This window comes from Gallus gallus, chromosome 4, assembly GCF_016699485.2.
Source record: "Gallus gallus isolate bGalGal1 chromosome 4, bGalGal1.mat.broiler.GRCg7b, whole genome shotgun sequence".
In the NCBI taxonomy this organism is placed as follows: Eukaryota; Metazoa; Chordata; class Aves; order Galliformes; family Phasianidae; genus Gallus; species Gallus gallus.
The window spans coordinates 20,832,128-20,855,320 of NC_052535.1; the positions used below are offsets into that span (position 1 = coordinate 20,832,128).

At 36.3% G+C, this 23,193-nt stretch overlaps 1 protein-coding gene across 6 annotated transcripts in view; it reads left to right on the forward strand.

Annotated features, from left to right (window-relative positions):
• The window catches only part of GLRB (glycine receptor beta), a 46,513-nt gene extending 25,251 nt beyond the window's left edge, over positions 1–21,262 (forward strand). For 3 of the 6 annotated variants that reach the window (XM_015285340.4, XM_420379.8, XM_040699693.1), the window contains exons 8-10: positions 3,124–3,276; positions 8,783–9,075; positions 18,404–21,262. In XM_015285340.4, coding sequence (XP_015140826.1) covers positions 3,124–3,276; positions 8,783–9,075; positions 18,404–18,700 — 743 coding nt within the window. In that variant the 3' untranslated portion in view covers positions 18,701–21,262. Of the gene's footprint in view, positions 1–3,123; positions 3,277–8,782; positions 9,076–17,767; positions 18,365–18,403 lie in introns of those variants that run through there. The other 3 variants (XM_046941153.1, XM_004940905.5, XM_046941152.1) reach the window with 2 other exon arrangements.
• Positions 21,263–23,193: the final 1,931 nt, after the last annotated feature.

The window sequence follows — 23,193 nt, forward strand, 5'->3', positions numbered from 1 at the left end:
AAATACATGAAGTCTAGATTGAAAATTAAATGAAATTAAATGTTTTTCTTGATTTGGCTTACATGTCTCCTGATCTTGCCATTGCCATTTTGTTTCTATAGTCTGGTTAATTTTCTATTCTTGTAAGCACTTTACTGATGGGCAGTTCATGTAGAATTGTGCTACATGAAGCAAAGTAGGGTAATTTGGGTTTTCTCATTAAACGTTTGTTCCAAAAATTGGTAGTATTAGAGTGTAACTTTAAATGTTTCTTCCTGCAGGTTCTTCTTTTCTCTAAGTGCTCTTGAAATGTGTCACCGTAGAAAGCTGTTTGCGGTCCTCAGCTCTGTATTGATTCAGTCCTGAGATTGTGTTTGAGTGTGGACTAAAAATTTCTGCAATGCTTTCTCGCTTCTAACGATTTATCATTTCTGCTTTGATTAATTTCTGCCTATAATTTTATCCAAACTACTCACATACTGTGGCAACCGCAAGACTTTTCAGAACAACTGAAGTCAGTAGGATGTGCTTTAGTCAGTGCTATTGCATCATATGCACAATCTCTCATTAAAATGAAGATGGCTATGCCACTGAAGCTTTTCTGCAAGGATTCTTTTCAAGTTTCTTGCTGACTATTCAGCTGCAGTTGAGGGTCTGTTACTTGCAGTTGTTTCTGAGCTAGATCCTAAGTGTGAAGAGATCATAGGTAACCTTTATGTAGCTTGGAGTTAAGGAATTTAGTTTGAAAGAGATGATTAAAATTGATTTTATGTTATTTTTTATCTGCCAAATGAATGAGTTCTTAGTTTACTAAGTACATAATTCTGTATCTCAGATTATTTACGCTTGAAAATATTGTGAAATTACCTCTCCTCTGAACAATGCTGTATTGATTAAAGCACAACTAACAGTTGGCATTTAAATACAAATTTGGAAATGATAAAAGGTTTCTTAGCTGTGAGAAAATTATTTTATTCTTAATGAGTTTATTGAAAAATTAGGCTATGAAGTCATGGAAAATTAAATAGATTGATTTTGCAGATCCCAAGTAAAGTTCATAAACATGGGAAAATTGGACATAATACCAAGAGACTTCGATTTCATTCAAGGGAAGAGAGGAACACTTACTCCAAATTGCTATCTTGTAATTGTGTTGTCAAAGTTAGCATAATCATTTTATGTTTTGTCATAAATCTAAGGTTAAACATCTAAAAAATTGATATTTGGGTATCTTAGGTATTTTTAGGATTTCTAGAATCTTAAAGAAAAATCTAAGAATAAATCATTACAAGCTTTACAATTAAACTGGAAAGAAAGTTAGCACTGCTCTTTGAAGTTTCAACACCTTGTGACCACAAGCTAAAATGGCACTTTACAAAGTGCTCAGCAAGATGGTCATGTTTTTGTGTGTGCATGTGATTTGACCATTAATGAAAAGATCATTAGAAGAACCATCAGACTCAGTTGAGTTGCAACATTAAATTTAAGAAAGTTCTCATAATTCTTTTATTGCTAATCCTTTTTGTTTAAGAATGAAAATCATCCATGTTAGGCTTATAATCAAGACTGGAATTAATACTTAATTAATGTGATTTGAGTAGGTAAGTATGTTGAAGTATTTTAAAGGCTACTTTCAGGAATCAGTAGCTGTTTGATTTACCTTTAATTCTTATATTGAAGACATTTCACAGTGCAGATGTTGTGCACATAATTAAAATTAATTCTATTAAGGATTTCATAAGGTAGACAAGAGGCAATGTTGCAAGTACAAGCAAGTTTTCTAAGGTATGGCCTATGCAGGAAATTGTTGCCAATTGCAAAGAACTTAATCTTTTGACTACTTACATCGACTGATGTTTTGTCATGCCTGTCTAAGTAGAGAGTCAGTAATTTTTGAGTGACTATAACAATAATCTGAGTATTTAAGTTTTTAAGTCACAGATTGCCTATTTCTTATTTACCAAAATATATGACAAATCCAAAAAGTTCTTCAGAAACTGAACAATGAGAGCAACAGATACTCTCTGTGTGATGAGATTGCCACACAGAATGCATTTCTGGCAGAAAGCAAATAAGTAATGATCTTTACAGTCTCCCCTTTTTGAATGTAAGAGCTAAAATTCCTAGAAATTATTCAGAAGTTATATGACTAGAGAACATTGGCAAAGACAGAAGACTGCAAAATACCATTTAAGGTCTAATACACAGCAAAGGAGTATTTCCATTTTTTGTTGTTGTTGTTTTGATTATTGTAGGCTCACCAATATTTTGAAATGACTTATCATTCTAGGATACTTGTTTTATAAAATGCACAAGATAGGTAGATACACTTTTCAAAGATTCTACATTCTAAATTAGATGTACACCACTTCTTTTTTTACAGATAGATATTGACTTAAGTTTTGGTATTGTTCTAATGTAATTTAGGAATGCCTTCTCCTTGTTATAGAATAGTTTATGATGTATCCTTCTGTTATGTCTACCAAATTCCTAGTATCTGCAGCTTTATTTTTTGTTCAGTTCATCTTACTGAATGTTTTCTGAAGTGTTTGTATGTTTAAGCTTTTCATTTTAAAAGCTTTGATGCAATATTCCTTCTCAAAATTTAGCATGTTTTAGAGCCTTTTGTAAAAAGTCTCTACCAATTTTAGGAGTGATCTATATCAGCTTTCAGTATTGGGAGAATTTCTGCATAGGGTCACTTTCAGGTCACCTCTTTCCATTCTAACCTTTCTAAATAAATACTTTTTATTCCATCTTATTTGCGAATTAACACTAAGAAGAATTTTCATATGAGCTTAAGTTCATACTAGCTTAAGCTGATATGACTGCCAGATCCCATTGGTTGTAACTGGCCTGCATGTTGAAGCCAAGATTAGGCTCATGTCAGCTGCTGGTTATTGACATGCTGTGAAAAGGCAGAGGGTGCTTACAGATCACAGAGAATACCACATGCCAGCTCACACCTGCAGGTTGTATTGATTTGTGTTTTGAACATATTTCAAATTGAATTATTTGCCTTTTTAAAGAAATTCAAGTCAATTAACCTGTGTTCTTAAGAAGAAAAATGAGTAGAAGACAGTAATCTGAAGAGATTGACCTTCAAAGTACATTAAACTTTAATATGCATTTATTTCTTTAAAGGTTATTACACTTGTGTAGAAGTAATCTTCACTTTAAGAAGACAAGTTGGATTTTACATGATGGGTGTTTATGCTCCTACACTGCTAATTGTTGTTCTGTCCTGGCTATCATTTTGGATCAATCCTGATGCAAGTGCTGCAAGAGTCCCACTGGGTAACCTGCCTTCACATACACTGTTACAGTCCACTTAACACCATCAAGCCATTCTCAGTTGCTTTGACAACATGACGCTGGACACTGAAAGCAACTTCACTTCCATTATCCACCCATCAATTTCACTGAAACCTCCTCATTCCTAATCGTGTAAAATCCACCCCCGTATTGAAGCTTTGCTTGTTAATGGTTCCATTGCTAATGTGATGAGGAAGCTTTCTCTACTTCTCTCTACCGGGACAAATGTGATCTTTTCAGATCTTATTTGTGGGTGTTGTTGCAGACACTGGGACAATGCATACTGTATAGGAACGTGAGCATTTGAGGAACTCTTGAAGTAAGAAAGCAGGATGATGACTAAGAATCTAAATAGCTATCTCTTGTAGCAAGTTTTCTGAAGATTAATAGAAACTGAATGGTGTTTGGAAAAGAATTAGCATCCTTGATTTCATTAGAGACTCAGTTCATGAACTATTTCAGCCTGTTGTGCTGCACAGCACAACACAATAGGCAGGCACTTCATTTACTATGGGATTGTAGGACATGGAGTTAATCAAAACAATAGTATCTTATCTTCACTGTTTAATTGTGCATGGGACTCCTGCTCTGGGGTGGGCCAGCCTGCAGATCACAAGGGCTTGGTGAAATGTGAAGCCAGGCTCCTGCATCTTGACATTGCTATGCTATGTGTAATCCTATCCCCATGCCTACCACAACCTCTCCTTCCTCATGCCCTGAACTCCTTGTCCCCACCTTTCCCTGGCACTCCCACCTCCACGCCCCCTATTTTTCAAATCTTCTCCATGTTCTCAGGAGACATAGTTCAACTGTTTTCCCGTCCCTCAAGGGTGCAGTGTAAGCATCTCTCCAGGTCCTGGCCTTCCTGAGAAGCCTCTAACCCACACATTAATGTGCACATCCCAACTGGATCTGAGTCCTGTGCAGCCTCATGTGCATGAACACATGCTGAAAAGCATTAGAGATCCTTAGGAGCAAGGCCTGCCCTGTTGCCATCCCAGACTGATGAGTAGAGTCTGAAATGTCTGTGGAACAGGAAGGATTCCTGCCAAGTTTATTAAGTTGAAATATCCCTGCAGGTGCCCTGGTCTGAGCTGTGCTGCACCACTTTCAGGACATCTACCATGTCTCTTCCTTCTCCATTGATGTGATAGCCAAAATAAACAAAGAGCTGCACAAGATCTGGAGAACCAAGACTGAAATGCTGCTTTTGGTTTCTCTGCCACAGTTGGCTGCCTTCCTCTAATTAAACATAATGAAAACATATTTCATTACATTTATTGTATGTATCTCTTTTACAGGGAACTGTTTCAGAATACAAAACAACTTTATTTTTCTTGATCTTTAAAAATACTAATAGTTTTCGAGGAGGAGTCACAGTCTATATTAGTTTGATAGCAAGTAACAAATACCTGGAAAACTTGTAAGGATGATTTCCATAGCATGAAGCATAAGATGTTTTAAGAAAGAAAAAAAATCAGTCTGGAGAAATTATACCATGCCTTAAATTAAAAAGATAGAAACAAGAACTGGAGTTATTTTTTCATATAGTGAGATCCAATATGATCAAAACTTTATCATTATAAAAGCATCTCTACTTTTATAATCCTGCGTTTCAAATAGCTGATCAGTCAGGCTTATCAATTATATGTTACATTTTAAGAAGTGTAGTGATGATTTATATAGCATGGATGTATTTATGACTAAACACGCATGCTTATTTATTTGTCTGTTTATCTGTTTTTATGTGTTTCACGTGTTTATTGGCTCCTTTTATATATTACCATGATATAATGCATTTTCAAAGATATTTAGCATTGGCCTGGCTGTGTAACTTTTCCTGAATCCCCAGAGAAGCAACAAACACTAAATCTGACCATCCTTTAGTCATGAGTCAGTATTTAATAATGCAAGTTGATAACACCATGGTTGCATTAAGATTTATGTTTCTGCAGTTTGCAAGAGAGCAACAAACTAACTCTTCTCTCCACATCCTTAAAGAAAGTTGATCTTGAAATCTAACAAGGTAAACATTTCCGTGTCAAGTGAGTATATACTCACAAGAAAGGGTTTACCAGTTGTCATTACAATTGCAATGGCTGGTAAGATATCTCATTAGGTGAGAAGCTACTTCAGATTTACATATGAGTATCTTAATACAATTGTCCTTAGAATTAAGTATAGTCGACTAGTATTAGCCATGCCTAGGAATATCGGAAGTTTCTAGCTGATTTAGGAATGCAAGAACTAGAAAGTTCAATATGATTTTGTAGATTGATTTATATTCTGGGAAAAGGTGGCTTTTTTCTTATATATATATGTTAAAAAAAAAAAAAAAAAGGAGAAAAAAAGCTGTGTCCATCTAGATGCTGTAAGCATCTGAGGGACTTCAGACTTCCAACCAGCCACAGTAGCCTGAAGTAATGGAGCATTAGTTCAGGGTGTAAGAGTCACACACCGCACACTGCCTCCTGTGAAAGGGTGCTTGGGATACAACAGAGGAACTGAAAGCTTGGAGAAGTGATGGGTGACATATTCTCCATATGTAACAGCCAAACATGCCCTCTATCATGCCTGCACTCAGCTCTTAGTTCAACTCATTCCATTTTATGAAACTGTAGCAAATGTACGGTCTCAAAGGAAAGACATTGAGATACATTTGAGTAGTGTAGTATGAAGATTGGCAAGATTATGTCTTCTAGTTTACAAAGTTTAATGAGAGAAGTGAATGTATTGCAGATAACAAATTATGAGGAAAGAAGGATGGAATATTATATTTTTCAATAATGTTTGTGAGATGGAGCCAGACACTTTTAAAGCAGTAATATAAAACAGAAAATGCTATTTTATACAGCATAAAATTAACCTTTGTAATTCATTGCCAGGAGATAGTGCTGAGGCTAGTTAAGTTTGATGGATTTGAATAAGGGAGATTTATTTATCTGGCAGTATATGCTGAAGTGCTTTAGTAATATTATGCACATGTAACCTTTGGTAGTATTTTTAAAAAAGGATCTCTACACAATCATGCTTTAGGCAGTGAGCTAACTAACCTTCATGATAGGGATGAAGAAGAAATTTCTATGAGTGGATAAATTAGTTATTAGGTTCTTACATCACTGAAATATGAATAGCATGTTGGCAGTGGTTGAAATCTTGTATTGCAGATCCTGTAAACTTAAACTGTTTGGTTATATTTGAGATGACTGAAGGCTGGATGTAAGTGACCTATTAAATGAAAGAAAGAGGATATAGTTCTTGCCTCTGTGCAAAGCTGGCAGATGGATACACTTTGCGATCAAGAGAGATCACTATCTAGGAAAAAAATGCAGACTTGTTTCTTAGAAAGGCCAGCATTCCCAGATTTGTATCAAAGAACTAAGGTCCCTTCCCCTTTTTGTCCCTTAGAAGAAAATGGAGATTTCCTCCCTGACATACTACTCTCATTTTTTAAATTATTTTTTACAGATTATCTTGCAGCTTATTTATTCATTGTCCTCAGCTATGTTGAAGCTGTGGTATTTGCACCATATTCAGTAGGTACTGTCAGAAGTGCGAATTACAGCTCTGGTGCTGAGTCTCTGAGGCAAGGCCAGCTCTGATCTGGCAGCAAATGGCTGCTAGGTAGAATATTTCTATTTTACTTCAGTGCTGTCTTGAAAACCTAGAAGATTTTCTTTAGTTTCTCTGGCTCAGAGAATGAAGGTTTCATCCTTCCAACAAATGGAAATTAGCAGCAGAAAGATGGAAATAGGAAGATGTGTCCTTTGTATGTTAAAAAACAATACACTTTTTGTTTGCACTTTTTATTACATTTCACAGTGATCAATAATTAGTGTTCAGCCTGCCAAAACCAGCTGGTGTTGGTCATTGAAAATAAATAAATAAATAAAAAGTGAACTATACTTTTCTTGCTTCTTGTACTTATGATTTTTTTACTTGATAGAGTAGTTTAAAAATAAGCCAGAGTAGACACTAAGGTTTATTTGTTCAGTATTTGCCTTGCCATTCTGATTCAATGCAAAACCTCTGACTGTTCTTTGTTAATCACAATGGACAAAAAAATCTAGATTGGCAGTTATTTATTGATGTCACACATTTTTAAATAAAACACCACAAAATTTTGTGTTTAAAAACATATAATTATTTATTTATAGTTTCTCTTCAGTGTTTTAGCAGCTAATAAGTTGCCTGTTTGAGATCCATATCAAAGTAAGTTATCAATCTTGTTGAATTCCAAACTGGAACAGTAACAAAAGAATGTTTGATATTTATGATCAGCTAGAATTTAAGACTTTAGTAGGCCAATATTTTCAGCTTTATTGGTGTTCTCACATTTTCACTTACTTTAAATGGATCTAAATAAAAAGATCTATAAAATAGTTTTTGTAATACTTTGTATAGCACACGTGACCCTTGTGAGAAACATCATTAAGGCTAACTGAATATCTGCTCTTGAGCATCCCTTCTGTAGATGCCAGTTACATTTCATGAAGCTGCCCACTCATAACTGAAAATGATTTTTATCATTAGCATTCAGAAAAAAGTTCGGATCTGAGTGGAAATAAATTTCCTCCGTGTGACAACCACTTTTAAACTTTTTTTTTTTTTTTCCAAATGGAGCTACTATTCCCATGTACCAGGTGCCTGTGGGGAGTCTTTGAGATCACACTTGTATTTTGTTTCTTGTGATGTGAGTTCTGCGTTAATGGTGATGTTTGGAAGCTTTGTAAGGAGCAGTGCTTATTGAAACCTAGCTTTACGAAGTCTGACCTTTCAGTAGCCTTTGCAGATGTATTTTTTTATTACAGTAAGGGCTTCCTCAAAAGCTCTTTATCTAGAAAGCTTCCTCTGTATATTGGAAGCTCAAGCAGGGGTGTTCATAGACCTTTGGTCAACTCAGTGTTTTCATCTTCACAGTAAGTTGTGAACACGGACTTTTTAAGGTGCACTTTAAAGACAGTACCCCATCAGGTTTAAATGTTACGCTTGTGGATGGATCATTCAGAAAACATCTCCTGCTGTAGCACAGTGCAGATTTCTGGGACAGCAGTGATTCTTCAAATCTAACTTAAAGGACTTGGAGTTTTTTGTTTAGACATCATACATTTCTCTTCTGTCTTCCCAGAATTAGATACACACTCTAAGTTTAGTCTCTGGAAAACCCATTTCCTATTCTGTGATGAGTGTTGTGGCAGGAAAACCACAGCAACTAGTTTAGCTTCATTTTTTTTTCTCTTTATAAAACGAAGATACTCATTTATAATTCATCACTAACAATATCCTACATAAGTATTAAATTTAACTTGTTCATTAATTGCAGGCATGTACACATTGTTTATCTGTTGCAGAATATACCTACCACTTCGTCAAGTCCCATTTGCTGTTACAACTCATCATTCAGTGTTGTCTGTTTCAGAAGAGGAGCACAGCAGGTGCTGATAAGGCTAAGTTTGCTTTAATTAATAATGTATTTTTCCTTCTGTAGGTATTTTCTCAGTGCTCAGCTTGGCATCTGAATGTACTACTCTTGCTGCTGAACTTCCCAAAGTGTCTTATGTGAAGGCCTTAGATGTATGGCTGATTGTTTGCCTTCTCTTTGGGTTTGCATCATTGGTGGAGTATGCAGTGGTTCAGGTAATGCTAAACAACCCAAAGAGAATTGAAGCCGAAAAAGCCAAGATTGCCAAGGCAGAACAAGTTGAAGGAAAGGGTGGAAACACTGCCAAAAAGAACACTGTGAATGGCACAGGGACTCCTGTCCACATCAGCACTTTACAGGTAAGAGCTGTCAAGCTGTGTATGCAAAATCAGCATTATCCTATATTAATGTAGTTCCAGAAAGACACTGCTATAATAGTTTTGAATAATACTTAAACTTAGAGGTGGCCAAGATGCTAAGAACGTGCTGGTAATTAATGGCTGGCCATCTAAGCATATGGTCCCTAATTATTTGGTGTCAGATGTACTAAATGAAATGTTTATTTATTTTTAATACCTAATTACCATACATCTTGTTGAGCTTTAGGTAAATAAAGAAGCAAGCAGATTTACAGTTGCTCTTTTTCTTTCAATAACAAATAGCAGCTGTCAAACTGTAACTATTGAGAGGACAAGACTTTCAGTCAGTATTCATTGAGAGCATACTCAAATATCAACATCTCATTGCTTTTCTTGGAGCAGCCCCAGCTGTGCTGCATTGCATGTAAAGAATCTCTAAAGCCTGGGATTCCGAAGTCTTGGCATTTGTAAATAAAAACAGGTCTGTTTGTCTGTCAGACAGCTCCTGCATTTCTTGTGTTGCCAGATGGAGTATGGGTAAATTGATCAGGGCTCATTCTATGAATAAAGATTAGTTGTGCATCCTAGCTTAGGCCAAAGTCTTCCATACAACCCAAGAATTATTCAACATCCCAGGCCATCTACCCTCAGTTCTGTGGAAGAAAATACATTATGCTACAATATGTGGAATATGAATATGTCTTATAGTTTTCAATAGCTCTACAGTTTAGATGTATAAAATAAAGGTATTTGACCAGATCCAAATGGCAATACTGGTACTGTATGATGTGACTTTAAAACGTCTTTAAGGAGCAACTAGTTTATGCCAGGATAGCAGAAACCCAGCCCTAGTGTAAAGCTGGCATTGCCTCATGACTAGTTACCCCCAGTTCAGAGAAGCTGCTGGTAGCACAGAGCAGTGCACTTGACTACCATGATTCTCATCTGATAGAGCCTCTTAAAAACTGTTTTGGCAGACAACCAGATTCAGCTTAAAGCTATCCTGTGTCTGCTTTGACTTGAATCACAAGTAATTCCCCAGCAGCAAGCAGCATGGGAACTTGTTCTATCCAGGAGAATAAAATGATGACCTTTGTCATCTATGCTATCCTGTCATATCTTAATCTTTTTTTCCAAGAAGGTAGGTTTGAGAGCACAGTTTATTTCTAAGCTTTGAGGAAGCCCAGTTATGATAAATGGCTCAGAACCACATCCAAATATTTGTCCTACAACTGAAACACTTCCCCCAAAGCAGTGCATTTTATTTTGATAAGATAAAGATATGACAAATTTCTCACAGTTAAGTGTTTGGATCACTAAGTCTATATTTGGACATTACAAATAAGTAGAATTACTTTTAGATTTTGAGCATCTCTAGTATACTCAAGCATCTGGGATACCTAGCATCTTTCAAACAAATTGGACATTTAAATAGATAAACATGACTTTAAGCCCATATGTGCATCTGTAGATGCACATTATCCTGTATATTTGAGCACTATAAATATACTCAGCTGAAAGCTCCCTCTCTGACCTAGCTACTGCTTAGGAGTACTTTGACAGTTCTTACACTGGAAGGCTGTACTACTCTTCTAAATCAAAATAGGTCTAAATCTTTCAGTAGCTCAGATTCTTAATCCAAATCTAGGCCTGCCCAAAACATTTGGCTGGCTCCCATACAGAGCTAGAAATGATCAAGTAAAGAATGCATTTGTCAGATGGCAAATATGCAAGGGAGGGAAATATTAAAGAAACAGGTAATGGAAAAAACTGTATATTGAAAGGCATAAAGAATATGAAAGCCAGAGTGCTGTCCCAGAATTTCAGGAGCTGTTTCTCATCAGGATTGTGTTTGAGGAGAGAACACATACTGTGATAAATAGCTGGAAAGAGTGGAAATATTTGAGGATGTTCTAATTCTTTCCTCACAAGAGGCATACAGAAATCTGAGTGCACCAAATCATGAAACCCAGGTGATAATAAAGAAAAAGAGAGGGCATAGCTGTGAATTTCACTATAGGTGGATTTGAAATTGAGTGAGGCTTAAAGATAAAGCCAACAGGAAAGACCTGGAAACACAAGACTCCTTGTGGGGAAAAACAGAAAGCATGAATAATTGCATTCCCAAAGTGCATCCCAAATGGAGCACTTTGTTATTATGAGGTATTAATGAAGAGATGCTGTAATATAGCCAGAAGTTGTTTGAAGGAAATCAAGTTAAAAACAAAACAAAACAAAAAACACCTTTATTTCACTTCACGATATGCCCATGTTTCATATTATTTAAGAAAACAAGTCAAAACAAAGATCACACTTAAAAATTAATACTTTTTAATTGCTAGAAATTTTTTCTGCACATCCTAAAGATTTGAAGCCTGATGCCATTTGTAATAGAAGGTAAGGAGAAGAGGTCCCTTGTAACAGAGCCTGGCGATATCCCACTGGAAATTCTCAGCTGAAAGCACTTCCAGCACTGTGTCATGTCAGGAGAGTCAGTGATAGTGATTGATGTTCACCAGCAGCAATTGAGAGGATGGCAGGATGAAAACAGCATTCACAGTTTGAGAATCAGCCAAAGAAGGAGAAAGCCTTCTATGAATGCATAGCCTATTTTCTTCTCTACCAAGTCCTGGGTACTGGCTGAAGTACTGTTTGTTGCAAACACCAAACTCCAAAGTCCATGCTTTGTGACTCATGAACCCTGCCCAGCAAGAGCCCTTCAAAGATCAGTGCCATTTTAAGCTCAGAGGTTTATCAGTGTCTGTGTGAGTAAAGTAAATGGGTACATTCTGGCAAGATCACCCAGAAACTGTAGGAAAAAAATAGAAAATTCAGTGCAAGCTGTTCTGCTGATTTTGCTAGGAACTTTAACAGCTTTGTATTTACAGGCTAGAAGACATAAGAGCTATTTGGCTCCTTGTTCTGCACATAGCTGCAGTTGTAATCAGAGAAGAAAATTATGCAACCTGGTGGTAATTGCTGGCAGTGTTTTTTTACTGAGAATCCTCAGTAGGAGTTTAGTGTGTTTCCTAGCAATGTAACATCATACATACATGATGAGAAAAAACAAGCAAAAACGGGAAATGTTTGGAAGATGAATCAGTTTCTTTTTTCTTTTACTGGTGGCATGATTACAAGGAGCGATTGCATGGTTAACTGTAACAACACCTTTCCACTTGAAAAGTCACATTTTCGTCAAGCTTGTTTCTAGAAGCTGTCCCCCACAGGTAATGCACTGATGACTGAAGCGAACATTTGCTAAAAGAATAGCCCTGGCAGGTGATGAATAGGTCTGTACAAGTGGTGGTAATAGCTCTAAACCTAGTTATTTTTTAAGAGAAGTAGTGCTGTTGCTTGTCTTGTCTTGTCTGAGCTGCCTCTAGGCTCTGAAACCTGATATACATCTTGTTCATCTCTAATTGATTTTTATTTATAATATACTGTACCACTGGTGGTGACCGGTGGTGACCTGATCTTCATATTCTGTGTTTTCCCTTCAAGTAGTACTCCAGACTCAGATTTTTCTTATAGAACTACCATAAGCCCAGTTTGCATTTTATCTTGTGTGGAAAACTACAGGCTACAGTCTATTTTAATAGTTGCTGACAGCATTTCAGGTACAGGGTAGGTACTTTCTGCTCTAGTGAGTCATGTATCTATCCTTAGAGATAATTCAGAACATGACTGCAAAAAGGCCCTGAGCAGTCTGCTCTCGCTGACCCTAATTTGAACAGGGGGGCTGGACTTAGATGATCTCCAGAGGTCTCTTCAAACCTCAGCTAGGCTGTGATTATGTGATATTTTGTTTTACTTCTCTGTTAGTGGGGTAATGAGAATTTACAGCAATTGGCTTGTGTTAGCAAGTTCCTGATGATGGCACCACAGAACACACTCAGTCTGAATACCCACTAATGCTAAACAGTCATTACTTTATTGGTGATCTAAGTCTATCATTATGCTGAAGACAAGAACTGTCTTGTCTACAAGTGGTCTACAACGGTCTACAAGTGCAAGAAATCTTAAGTTTGTTGCAGCTACTCCATCTGGTATGGACGACTCTTGCGCAAGCAGGGCCAGTGACAGATGTACATGCCAAAAGAGGTTGGGTGCAACAGAAGAGAAAATTCTTTAGCAGAGAAGTCCTGTGTAGGGGAGGGAATGAAAGCTTTGCTACAGTGGGGAAGCACTTCAACCTTCAGGACTCGTGCTGAGCTTGAGAGACTGCTGCTGCTATCTCGTGTTTGAAGATTTGCCAGAAATCTTTGACAGTGCATTTCTCATCTCATAAATTCTTGAAACCAATTTGTGCTTCATTCTGACAGAGAAAGAAGACTTGATCATGGGATGAGCAGTCAAGTGAAAAGTCTTTATTCTATTTGCACAAAACAAATTTAGTTGAGTTCTAGTATTTTTGGTGCTGTGAAAGGACAGATTTTACATGTTTGAAAATCATTTTTTCTCATCTAGGTGGAAGAATTTAAACAAAAAATATGAATGATGCTGGTGAGCTGTCTAAGAACATTCAAAACATCTATAGAACAGAAGGAAAGATATACTAGTCATAAACAAAACAGAAGAAAACAGTTGAAAACAGACTCCCCAGTGTCTGAAAACTAACTCAACTATAAGCATTTTTATTTTCTTCTTAGTAGCAAAAGGAGATGCTGATAGCAAATAATATAACTTGAAATCCAGTAAATGTTGGAAATAGATAGAAAAAGATAAAAAAAAACAAAAAACATAAACAAAAACAAACAAACAACAACAACAAAAACAAAGGCATATAACAAAGCGGATATATGGCCAGCATAACTGAATCATAGAATTGTGGAATGGTTTGAGTTGGAAGGGACCTTTAAGATCATCTAGTTCCAACCCCCCTGCTTTAGGCAGAGACGCACCTCCCACTAGACCAGATTACTCAAAGACCACGTTGATAAAAAGAACAATAGAAAGTTATTTTACATGTATATCAACAGTAAAACAAACAAACAAACAAAAAACAGTAAAAAGAGTATTGGTCCAGTACTAGAGAGAGATGCTGTAATAGCCAAGAATTATCACAAAAGACAAAAATGTTGATAAAATGTTCCAATTTGTGTCTGGGAAAAAGCTGAATACATCCAATCAAATGATGAACTAGATTCCATTGACAGCAAGTAATGAGGATATTAAACAGTAGCTATTCAAGTCAGACATTTTAAAACCAGGATGTCAGCTAAACTTTCCTATAAGATTTTATAAGGAGCTGGTCCAGGAGTGCTGTGGAACATAAATGTTGATTTTTTTATAATAAATGCTTTTAAATGGGGAGGGTTCCAGATGACTGTGAGAAGCTAACTTTGTGCCAGTACTTTTAAAGTCTAGGTGGCATAATGTGTATAAGTACAAGACTAACATCAATCAGTGGAAAATATTAAATAGCTAGCAGAGGGCTGAATAGTAATTGTTCATAATTATTAATTATGATTAACATTACTCATAATTCAGTTCCCTATTAGCTACTACTTTTAAATGGTCAGTGAAATGAAAGGTGATCTGCATGTTTATTGATTTAATCAAATGGTATAATTTTTTGAAAGATATCAGTTTGTTTGGCAGAGATAATAGTATGGAGGAATGAAACTCTGAAGAATATTTGGCTTTGTATGTCAGCATGATTACATCATCTGAATTATACAAAATCAAGGTTAGATTTGTTAACGTCTGTAAGTACCAGCAGTTAATCAGGCTAAGTATAGTCACGCTTCGTGACGGAAAACTGAAGCTAAATAAACTCAGGTTAGAAATGAAATAAGGCACATATGTTTATAGAGAACAAGGTCATGGGAAAAAATCTCCATTCTGGATGTTCTTAAAGGAAAATCTAGTGTAAGTGGTCCACAAACTGCAGTTGTGGGCAGCATCCATCAGTGTAAATTTTGGAGAAGGTGAGAATGGATCATTGCAACAGATATTCTGGCTTCTGGGAGCCCTTTTTAGATATTTCTGAGCTGTGCACCAAAGGGCAGGTGTGCTGTGCACCATACCAGACCTACATAAGGAAGCCTAACCTTGGTAGGAACTGTGGAACAAGGCTTGTATTTGGGCTGAGCCTTGAGAGAGAGCCCCAGCACCTTTCCCTGCCCTTCTCCACCTATGTACTTGCGGGAGGAGAGCAGCTCCTGGCTCTATCTTGGATGTGGCACTCAATCCCTTCTTCCCACACAAATGCTTCCAGCCCCAGTGCTGTGAATCTGGGACCCTCCTGCTGGCCAGGCACAGGTCACCTTGCTGAAGTAGGGCAAGAAAAACAATAGCAAATGCTTTCCAAGGCCACGTTCTGTGTCAGCATGAAGTTGAAAGGTTATAACAGATGTGGGAAGCCTTTAATTTTACTTTCTTCTCAAATCTTTGGTAAAGTCTTTTGATACTCCTCATTCAAGTGCCCTACTGTCATCTTCCACAAATACTGTCTGTGTAATCTTTAGTAGGTGTCATGAGTATCATTACACTTTCTAGCACAAACAGGGTTAATAAAATGCAGTTAAGCTACATTAAATATATATTATTTCACTTGGCTTAAGGAAGGCCATGGGTGTGAGCTGTAGAGGATTTCACTGAAAACAACAGAAATATTGGAGAGCTGAAGGGATGTGTGGGAAGAAATTAAAAAATATGTCCAGGCAGCAACTGAATTAGAAAATAGAAGATAATAGAATCACACTGAATTTGTAAACCCAGGAAAATGAAAGATTTATTTATTTATTTATTTATTTATTTATTTATTTATTATAGAAGCATGTGCTTAGAGAAGAAAAACGGGGGCAGGTTACTCTTACAAGAAAAACTGTGTCACCATGATAAATCAGTGGTACAGCTGGTACTAAACTAAGCAGGGCTCTGTGTGAACGTGTTGTGAGTAATCTTCCACTTGTGAGAAAGAGGTGACCTAGAAGCTGTTCCCTCAGCTCTCCTTGCAAGCAAATGAGAATTGACTTATAAAAGCCTCTACCAGAACACTTCTTAGATAATGGAGTGGGACAGGAATATTCCATGTTGTCTTACGAGAGCACAGAGATAACAATTAGCATCAATAACATTAGCATTGAGTTTTACTGTTTTACTCTGGTAATATGAGGAACAGACTGTAAGTTTGCAAATCTGAAAGGAAGTCTCTAATTCCATACGTGATTCTATTTCTCGTAACAGCCTATTAAATGTTACCAGTTTTGACCATGAGAAAGTGTGATAAATAAGTAATGAAGGAATAATATTCTTGCGACTGTCAAGTTAATGTGTGGCCCAGTCCTGCAGGTTACCCTTTCATTGCTCAAGAGTCGTCTTCATGGCTTGATTGCACAAACCTAAGACTATGAGGAGTCTCTCAAATCACCAAGTCCTGTCCCCAGTACCTCTGTGTCACACAGTGACACATAAGTGTGGTCTTACAAATCTCAGTCACCACCTTACAAGGCAGTTTTCCCCTTTTACTTCAGTAATGAGCACTGTTTCCAGATGTCAGCTCTTTGAAGACAGGGAAACAACTTCAGCAACTTTTATAGATAGTTTTGCCATAGAAACATGGAATAGCTACCTTACTTTTTTTTTTTTATAAACCTTAATTTTGTTTTTGTTGTGAAACCTGCACTTCAGTTTTAGTGTATTGCTTTTGAAATAGACTATTTTCCTGATAAATGTAAGTCTAGCAAACCTGGGGAGGTTCACTCCTGGCTGAAGCAATTCTGCCTTGCTTCTCCTCCACCTTACGTGAGAGTCATCCCTGTCAGCAATGGGAGTGAAAGCCCAGCCAAAATTTAGATCTCTTCCTGACTATTACCGTTCTTCTAATCAAGGATAATTTGTCAGTTGTCATAGAGAAGCTAAAAATATTCCACAAAATATTTTTCATTCATTCATAATTCTGGTACTGTATTCCATTCTAATTATTTTAATAAGTTACGAAATGTGATATTGCAAATATCTTGAACCATCAGACTGCAGAAAACCAGAGGTGGAGGGAGCTGAGAGTAGAATGCCTGAAGGCTCTGTGGTGGAGAAAGAGTCTGCTGGGAACAAGAAATGGGGAGCTTTTGTGAAAAAATTCACTAAACTGAATTTAGTGGATCAGTGATTCCAGGAAACTCCAGCAGTTATTTTAATGTCACTTGCTCGTGTATATCACCTGGTTGGTGAACCAGCATGTTTTTCAACTCACAGATTATGTGAAAAAATGGCATTATTAATGATGTCGTTATGTTTCTTTTTTTTTTTTACTTTTTTTTTTTTTTGCTGCCTTTTGTACTGCAAATAAAATGAAATGTTGAAAATCACATATGCTATGAAAATCACATAGCACAGAGTCTTGCAAGAAGTCTTCAAATTCCTTCAGGCTGCCTAACAGCATGAGGTGATCCTCACAGAGATTTATTGTATCTGAAATAGAATCTTTCTAAAATCCAAGGAAGGAAAGATCAGAATTTTTTTTCAAAAAATGCTTATATATACATAGGAATATATATATATACAATACATACATAATATATATACATAAATTGCTAATAGAATTGTCTGGTTTGTAGGAGGGGGGGGGAGATTCACCTGGGGATACCCCTTAGTTGAGTAATGTTTGAACCCAAGAGCACTGATGGGGCTGTAGGAAAGACATATATTCAGCTGTTAGTTTACATTTTCCAGTTACACTGTTCTCCAGGATTCCAATGGGAAGTACCTGGAATGCTGTCACATCCTTGTTACCTTCTTTAGAGAGGTGTCAATGGCTGCAGATACAAAGAAAGTGTCTTTTCACTTCTCAAGGTTATCACTCCAGGATGAGATTAATGACGTTGAAGTGGCTGGTATGTAGAATCAGAACAGATTTTCTTTTTTTTTTTTTTTCTTTTTTTTTTTTTAATCAAAATCTGAATTTTAGAGCTAATTCTGAGCATCCAGGTCTCAGAAAAAGAAAAAAATGTAAGCATTGAATAGTGTCTTTCCTGCAGATTCATCAGGACGGGATCTATTTCCAAAAATATTCCCTACTAAAATATTCTCTCCTCTTCTGTCATCTTAAAATGAAGGCATCTAGCTATAGCAGGTTGCACAGCATGAGGCACTTTGTGCATGAAAAATTACACAATTATGAATGTTTGGATTAGTTTATATGACTGACTGATGATCCTTAAGTACTTTATAATGCAACCATTCAGCAAATTAGGCTGATGTAGTGTATCCCTATCAACAAGTAATTTCCTATATGTTTGTTTGCAGTGTTCTCTTGCATCTGCATTAAGTTTGTTAATGAAATATGGTGACTAGATCATGATTCCCCTCACTCTTTATTTCATAGGTTGGTGAGACCAGATGCAAAAAAGTTTGCACTTCGAAATCTGATCTGAGATCCAACGATTTCAGCATTGTTGGAAGCTTGCCAAGAGATTTTGAATTATCAAATTATGACTGTTATGGGAAGCCCATTGAAGTCAACAATGGGCTCGGAAAGTCTCAAGCCAAGAGCAACAAGAAGCCTCCTCCTCCCAAGCCTGTCATTCCATCAGCAGCAAAGAGAATTGATCTTTATGCAAGAGCACTGTTTCCTTTTTGCTTCTTGTTCTTCAACGTCATATATTGGTCCATATATTTATGATAAATCTTTTATTTATTTTTACATCTGTAAAATATATCCCATTTCATATCCCTTCCCTGTCATGAAGGCCAATGTGTGAAATTATTTGCGTTTGCAAAGGAATATGTTGCATTTTGATGCCATGCGATTGTACTGAAAATATGGCATCTGAAATTTGAATGAAAGCATGACACTGCAATGTCTGTGCTTCTACCAATGTTGTATATAAATGTACAGCATACATCTTGCTTTAGGAATATATAAAAGATGACGCATACTACATTATAAAGCTGAATAACTCCCTTTGGTTATTAGTAACATACAGAGATTTAAAGTGTTTCTGATAATGAAACTGATGTGCACGTTGAGTATTATAAAATCAGTATTCTAGTATATGTAGTATTTAAAAGCTTTTCTGCTGACTTTCTGAGAAAAAAAACACATCTTGTTCTTGTATAATTTTAGATGGCACTGCTGAAGAAAAAGCTAAGTTGTGAATCCTATTATTTAGACATTGTAAGTGAAGGCAGGATTGAATGAGCTGATCTTGTCTATATGGAAAAATGAAGATCAGAGAATTGCTGATTTTGTAATCAAAATCAGCAATTTTGTAAAACTTAGGAAAAAATAACAATTGTATCCATCAAGCAAGCACACTTCAAAAATGTGTTAGAATATGCTGACTATTAAGCATTGTGCCCAATTTTGACTGTTGTTTCCTTAGGCACAAGCTAGATATGTCAAACAGTCTGCTTTCTAGACTGAAGGTATCAGGAGTTTTGGAGAAACACCACAAGGTGTTGTTCATTATCTGTTTATATTATACATTTTTACATTAGTCTATTCTCTGTCTCATCTTCTCTACTGTCTTGCAAGCCTACAGTGAAAAGTCACAGTTAATTTTTTTTGTTGAATCTGATATGTCTTACTTATTTTGCTTTGTTTATCTTCTTGAAAGCCTGTAGTTCAAAGAAGCTATTTGTTTTCATGATGAAATCCCTTTTTAACTCTAGTCATACAATTTCTGTTTGACTTCTGTAGTACAGATGATCAGAGCTAACATCTAGCTAGCTAGAAGTCTAAGGATCTAAGTCTATTAAATACACCATGATTTCTTATGCCTATGTGTTAATTGATGGCTGCCCTCCCCAACTGATTTATTTGGCTGCTACTTGTTGGAAAGTAAGATCCTGTGCATGAAATAGTTTGATTAGGGACTGTTCTCCATTTTTTTTTTCCAGAGAAAACCAGAAAAATGGATTCCCCAGGGTGCATAGGGCAGGAATCAATACCTATGGTCTCCATTGGTGCCACGGTACACTACTCTGTAAGGGCAAGTAATGAGGTAAAACACATTCAAATGAAAGCTTCTTGTATGTACGTAGTCCAAGTAATGTGTTTCCTGAGAGCGCACAGAGACTACATCTTCGGCCCTTGCCAACATACTGTAGAGAAACATGTTTCCACTTCTAAAACTGGGGCATAAAATGTAGTTAAAATATTGAAATAAGACAGTTCTTGATAGGTTGGCAAATCATTAAAGGGAATACAGATTATTGGAAGGGACTGAATTAAATATGCAAAATATTCCATCAGGTAAAAAACAGATAAATTCACATTTGTCATGCTGCAGTTCTGTTATAGAAAGTGTTGAGCCAGTGCAAAACAAAGGACTCTCCTATCATTCTCATGTTGCTCCCTGCCACGTGAACATTGTGCACATATGACGAGCCTGTGTAACCAGAAGATTGAAAGTGGAAATATAAAAGGAGGGAATTCGGTCACACTGGCTTCACTGGGCACCTGATGGATCTGTTAACCATGGTTTTCTAGCCACTGCCACTTCATGATCAACAGCCCAGTACTGGTTTTAGGTGGAACCCATGCAAAGGCTGTATTTCATGCTACTGCCACCTAAAAAGGATGGTTGGCCTTCCATCTTGGAAGTTATTGTTGATTACTGGCCTACCATCTTTCTGTGATACATACTGCTACAGATGTCTTTCATTCCTGAGTCTGAAATTTGCAACTCATGTTTGGGCAGAAGAGGTCTTTTGTTCACAACAGGGTTGCATATTTTCAGTCAGCCTCCTTGCCATTTTCTCCTGGAGATTTTCTTTACTAGGCAGCTAGAGATTGTCCTTTGGATTTCTTTCCGCTAAAGAGGAAATGGAAAGGAAGTAAGAAATGTTATGGAAGAGAAATCATGGATTCCCCAGTACTGAGCTGGGGGAAAATCTGTTTTCATTAAAGTCTAGTACAAAGCTTCAGAGTGTCCATGGAAAGTATTGACAGAATCGCTAGGAACTTTAAGAAGTAATAAGGATAACTCAAAGAGAGAGAGGAAGGGAGGGATAACTTTTATACATCCATCAGAGTGCTATATTTATAGACATCATTTGTTCTCATACTTGTATTTTTTCTTACAGCATTGGAAGGCAGGAAAACAATTATATGTATTGGAAATTATATGACGTTTGGAAGATAATTTTCTTGTTAGAAATGTTATTAAATGATTCATCTGTAATTAATGTCCACATTTTATCTGTATAATCACAATTACAGATTTTATTGTTAAATTAATCTTTGTTCCTTCTTGCTTTCCTGCTTACTTGATAGGTTTTGTGTTTTATCGTAAAAAGAAATTAATCAATAATTCACTGTAATTGCTTTCCAACTCAAACAAAAGTTATCAAAAGGAATGTGTACTATTAAGATAAAGGCTTTCCATTCATTACAGCACAAAGACTTAAGGACAGAAGTGAAGTTTAATAGCAATTTTTAAAAAACAATTATCAACTATAAAGTAATAATATTTTTTACTTATACAGATAATACTGCAGTTTTTGAATTAGCTCATAATGTATTAACTTCTCTTACTGAACAGTAATAATTGATTTATTTTGCTTCTTTCCTCTAAAGATCATTGAGTTTTGCATGTCCTATCACATTATGGTCCTCCAGCACCCTCTAGTTGTAAAATTCTGTCTGTTGACTTATTTCCAGAAAGAGGTGCAAGTTTAAAACTGTATAGAAGGTATGGAATATTACTTGATATTATGAAAAAAAATGCTAATTATTTAAAAATGAGTGGACATAAAATCAGTGGACAGCTACAGAAACCTGCCATGCGGTATGGTTTGAAAATGTAGGAAATAAGACATTTGATTAGTAGTAAAGGTGAAGCATATAAAGAACACGTTAGTAACTGGATTATCTGGTCATGATGTGTGAACTAACTGCATGATTCAAAAATCTGTTTCTAATGGAGAGACCATCTGTGTTTCAGCTGTCATTTGCTTTACGTTCTCCTCTTGACTGTTAGGCTAGTTACAATTTCTATTTTCTGTTCTACCCTTAACATAAACCTCAGTATTTTTTGGTAATAAAGCATCAGGGGGTAGCACCCTTTCCTTCAAAGTGCTATGGCCTTGGAAGCATCTTTATAGGTCAGACTTCTAGAACTCTTTAGCAGGAAGTGCTACTTTAGATATGAATTAATCCATTACTTAACTTCATCCACAAATTGAAACTACACAGTAAGGATGTGACCTGAACTTGTTACCAGCTACTGTGCATTGATACCTTACTAGGATGTGTGAAATGGACTCTGTGATGTAATTTATTTCATTCTCAAAGTTGGGAATCCATACTTTATTCTGTGGTGCTGGTTAGACTTGTACTTGATACCCACTTGTAAGAACATCTCTGTCAGTGAGTTTGGTCACTGTTTTTTTCAGTCTTCTAATAATTCTGAGATGGTATGTGTGAGCAGTGTATTTTTGGAGTGAAAAAATGAGGTTTTACTAACCACTTAGAAACATTGCCAAGCAGGTTTTATTCTTCTAAGTCTTTGGATCAATTTGGTCATAGTAACAGAAGACTGTAACTAAAAAGAAAACTGATTTAATACTCTGTTATTCATTAAAGAGAATGTACTAACATTGCCTTTTGGGGCAGTTGCAGTGATCATGACCCACAAAGATTGATATGCTTGTATTAGCGTTTTGAAGGAAATACAGATAGCAGTTACCCTAACATGCTTTAAAGTATTTCACCCTGGAGTGAGAAGATAATTTACTTAAGAAATCTGCCATAAATATTTAGGTAATTTATGCAGAGACTTTATAATATAGTTGAGACCATTGGTCTCTCCTTCAATTCAAGCAGCTTACCACTGCAGTTATTGAATAACTTGTGCTGAGGATATTTATAGAATAGATAACAATACATTATTTATTTCCAGAGTGTGCAATCTGAGTGTATGCAATGTCAAGTGATTTGTCAGGCTGTAGAGATAACTTAGTGCTGAAATGAGTATAGATGTGGTGTATAGCAGATAAGGGAATGATAGAACACCATTACTTGATGCTTTGGTGTACTAATTCTGGGATTAAAGATACAGTTGAGAAAAAAAAATGAAATTCAGGTACAGAGAGATTAAATAATACTTTTATTTGTGTCTACGATTTAATTTGCTGGATGTAGTAATAATATGGTATAATGGTTGCCTT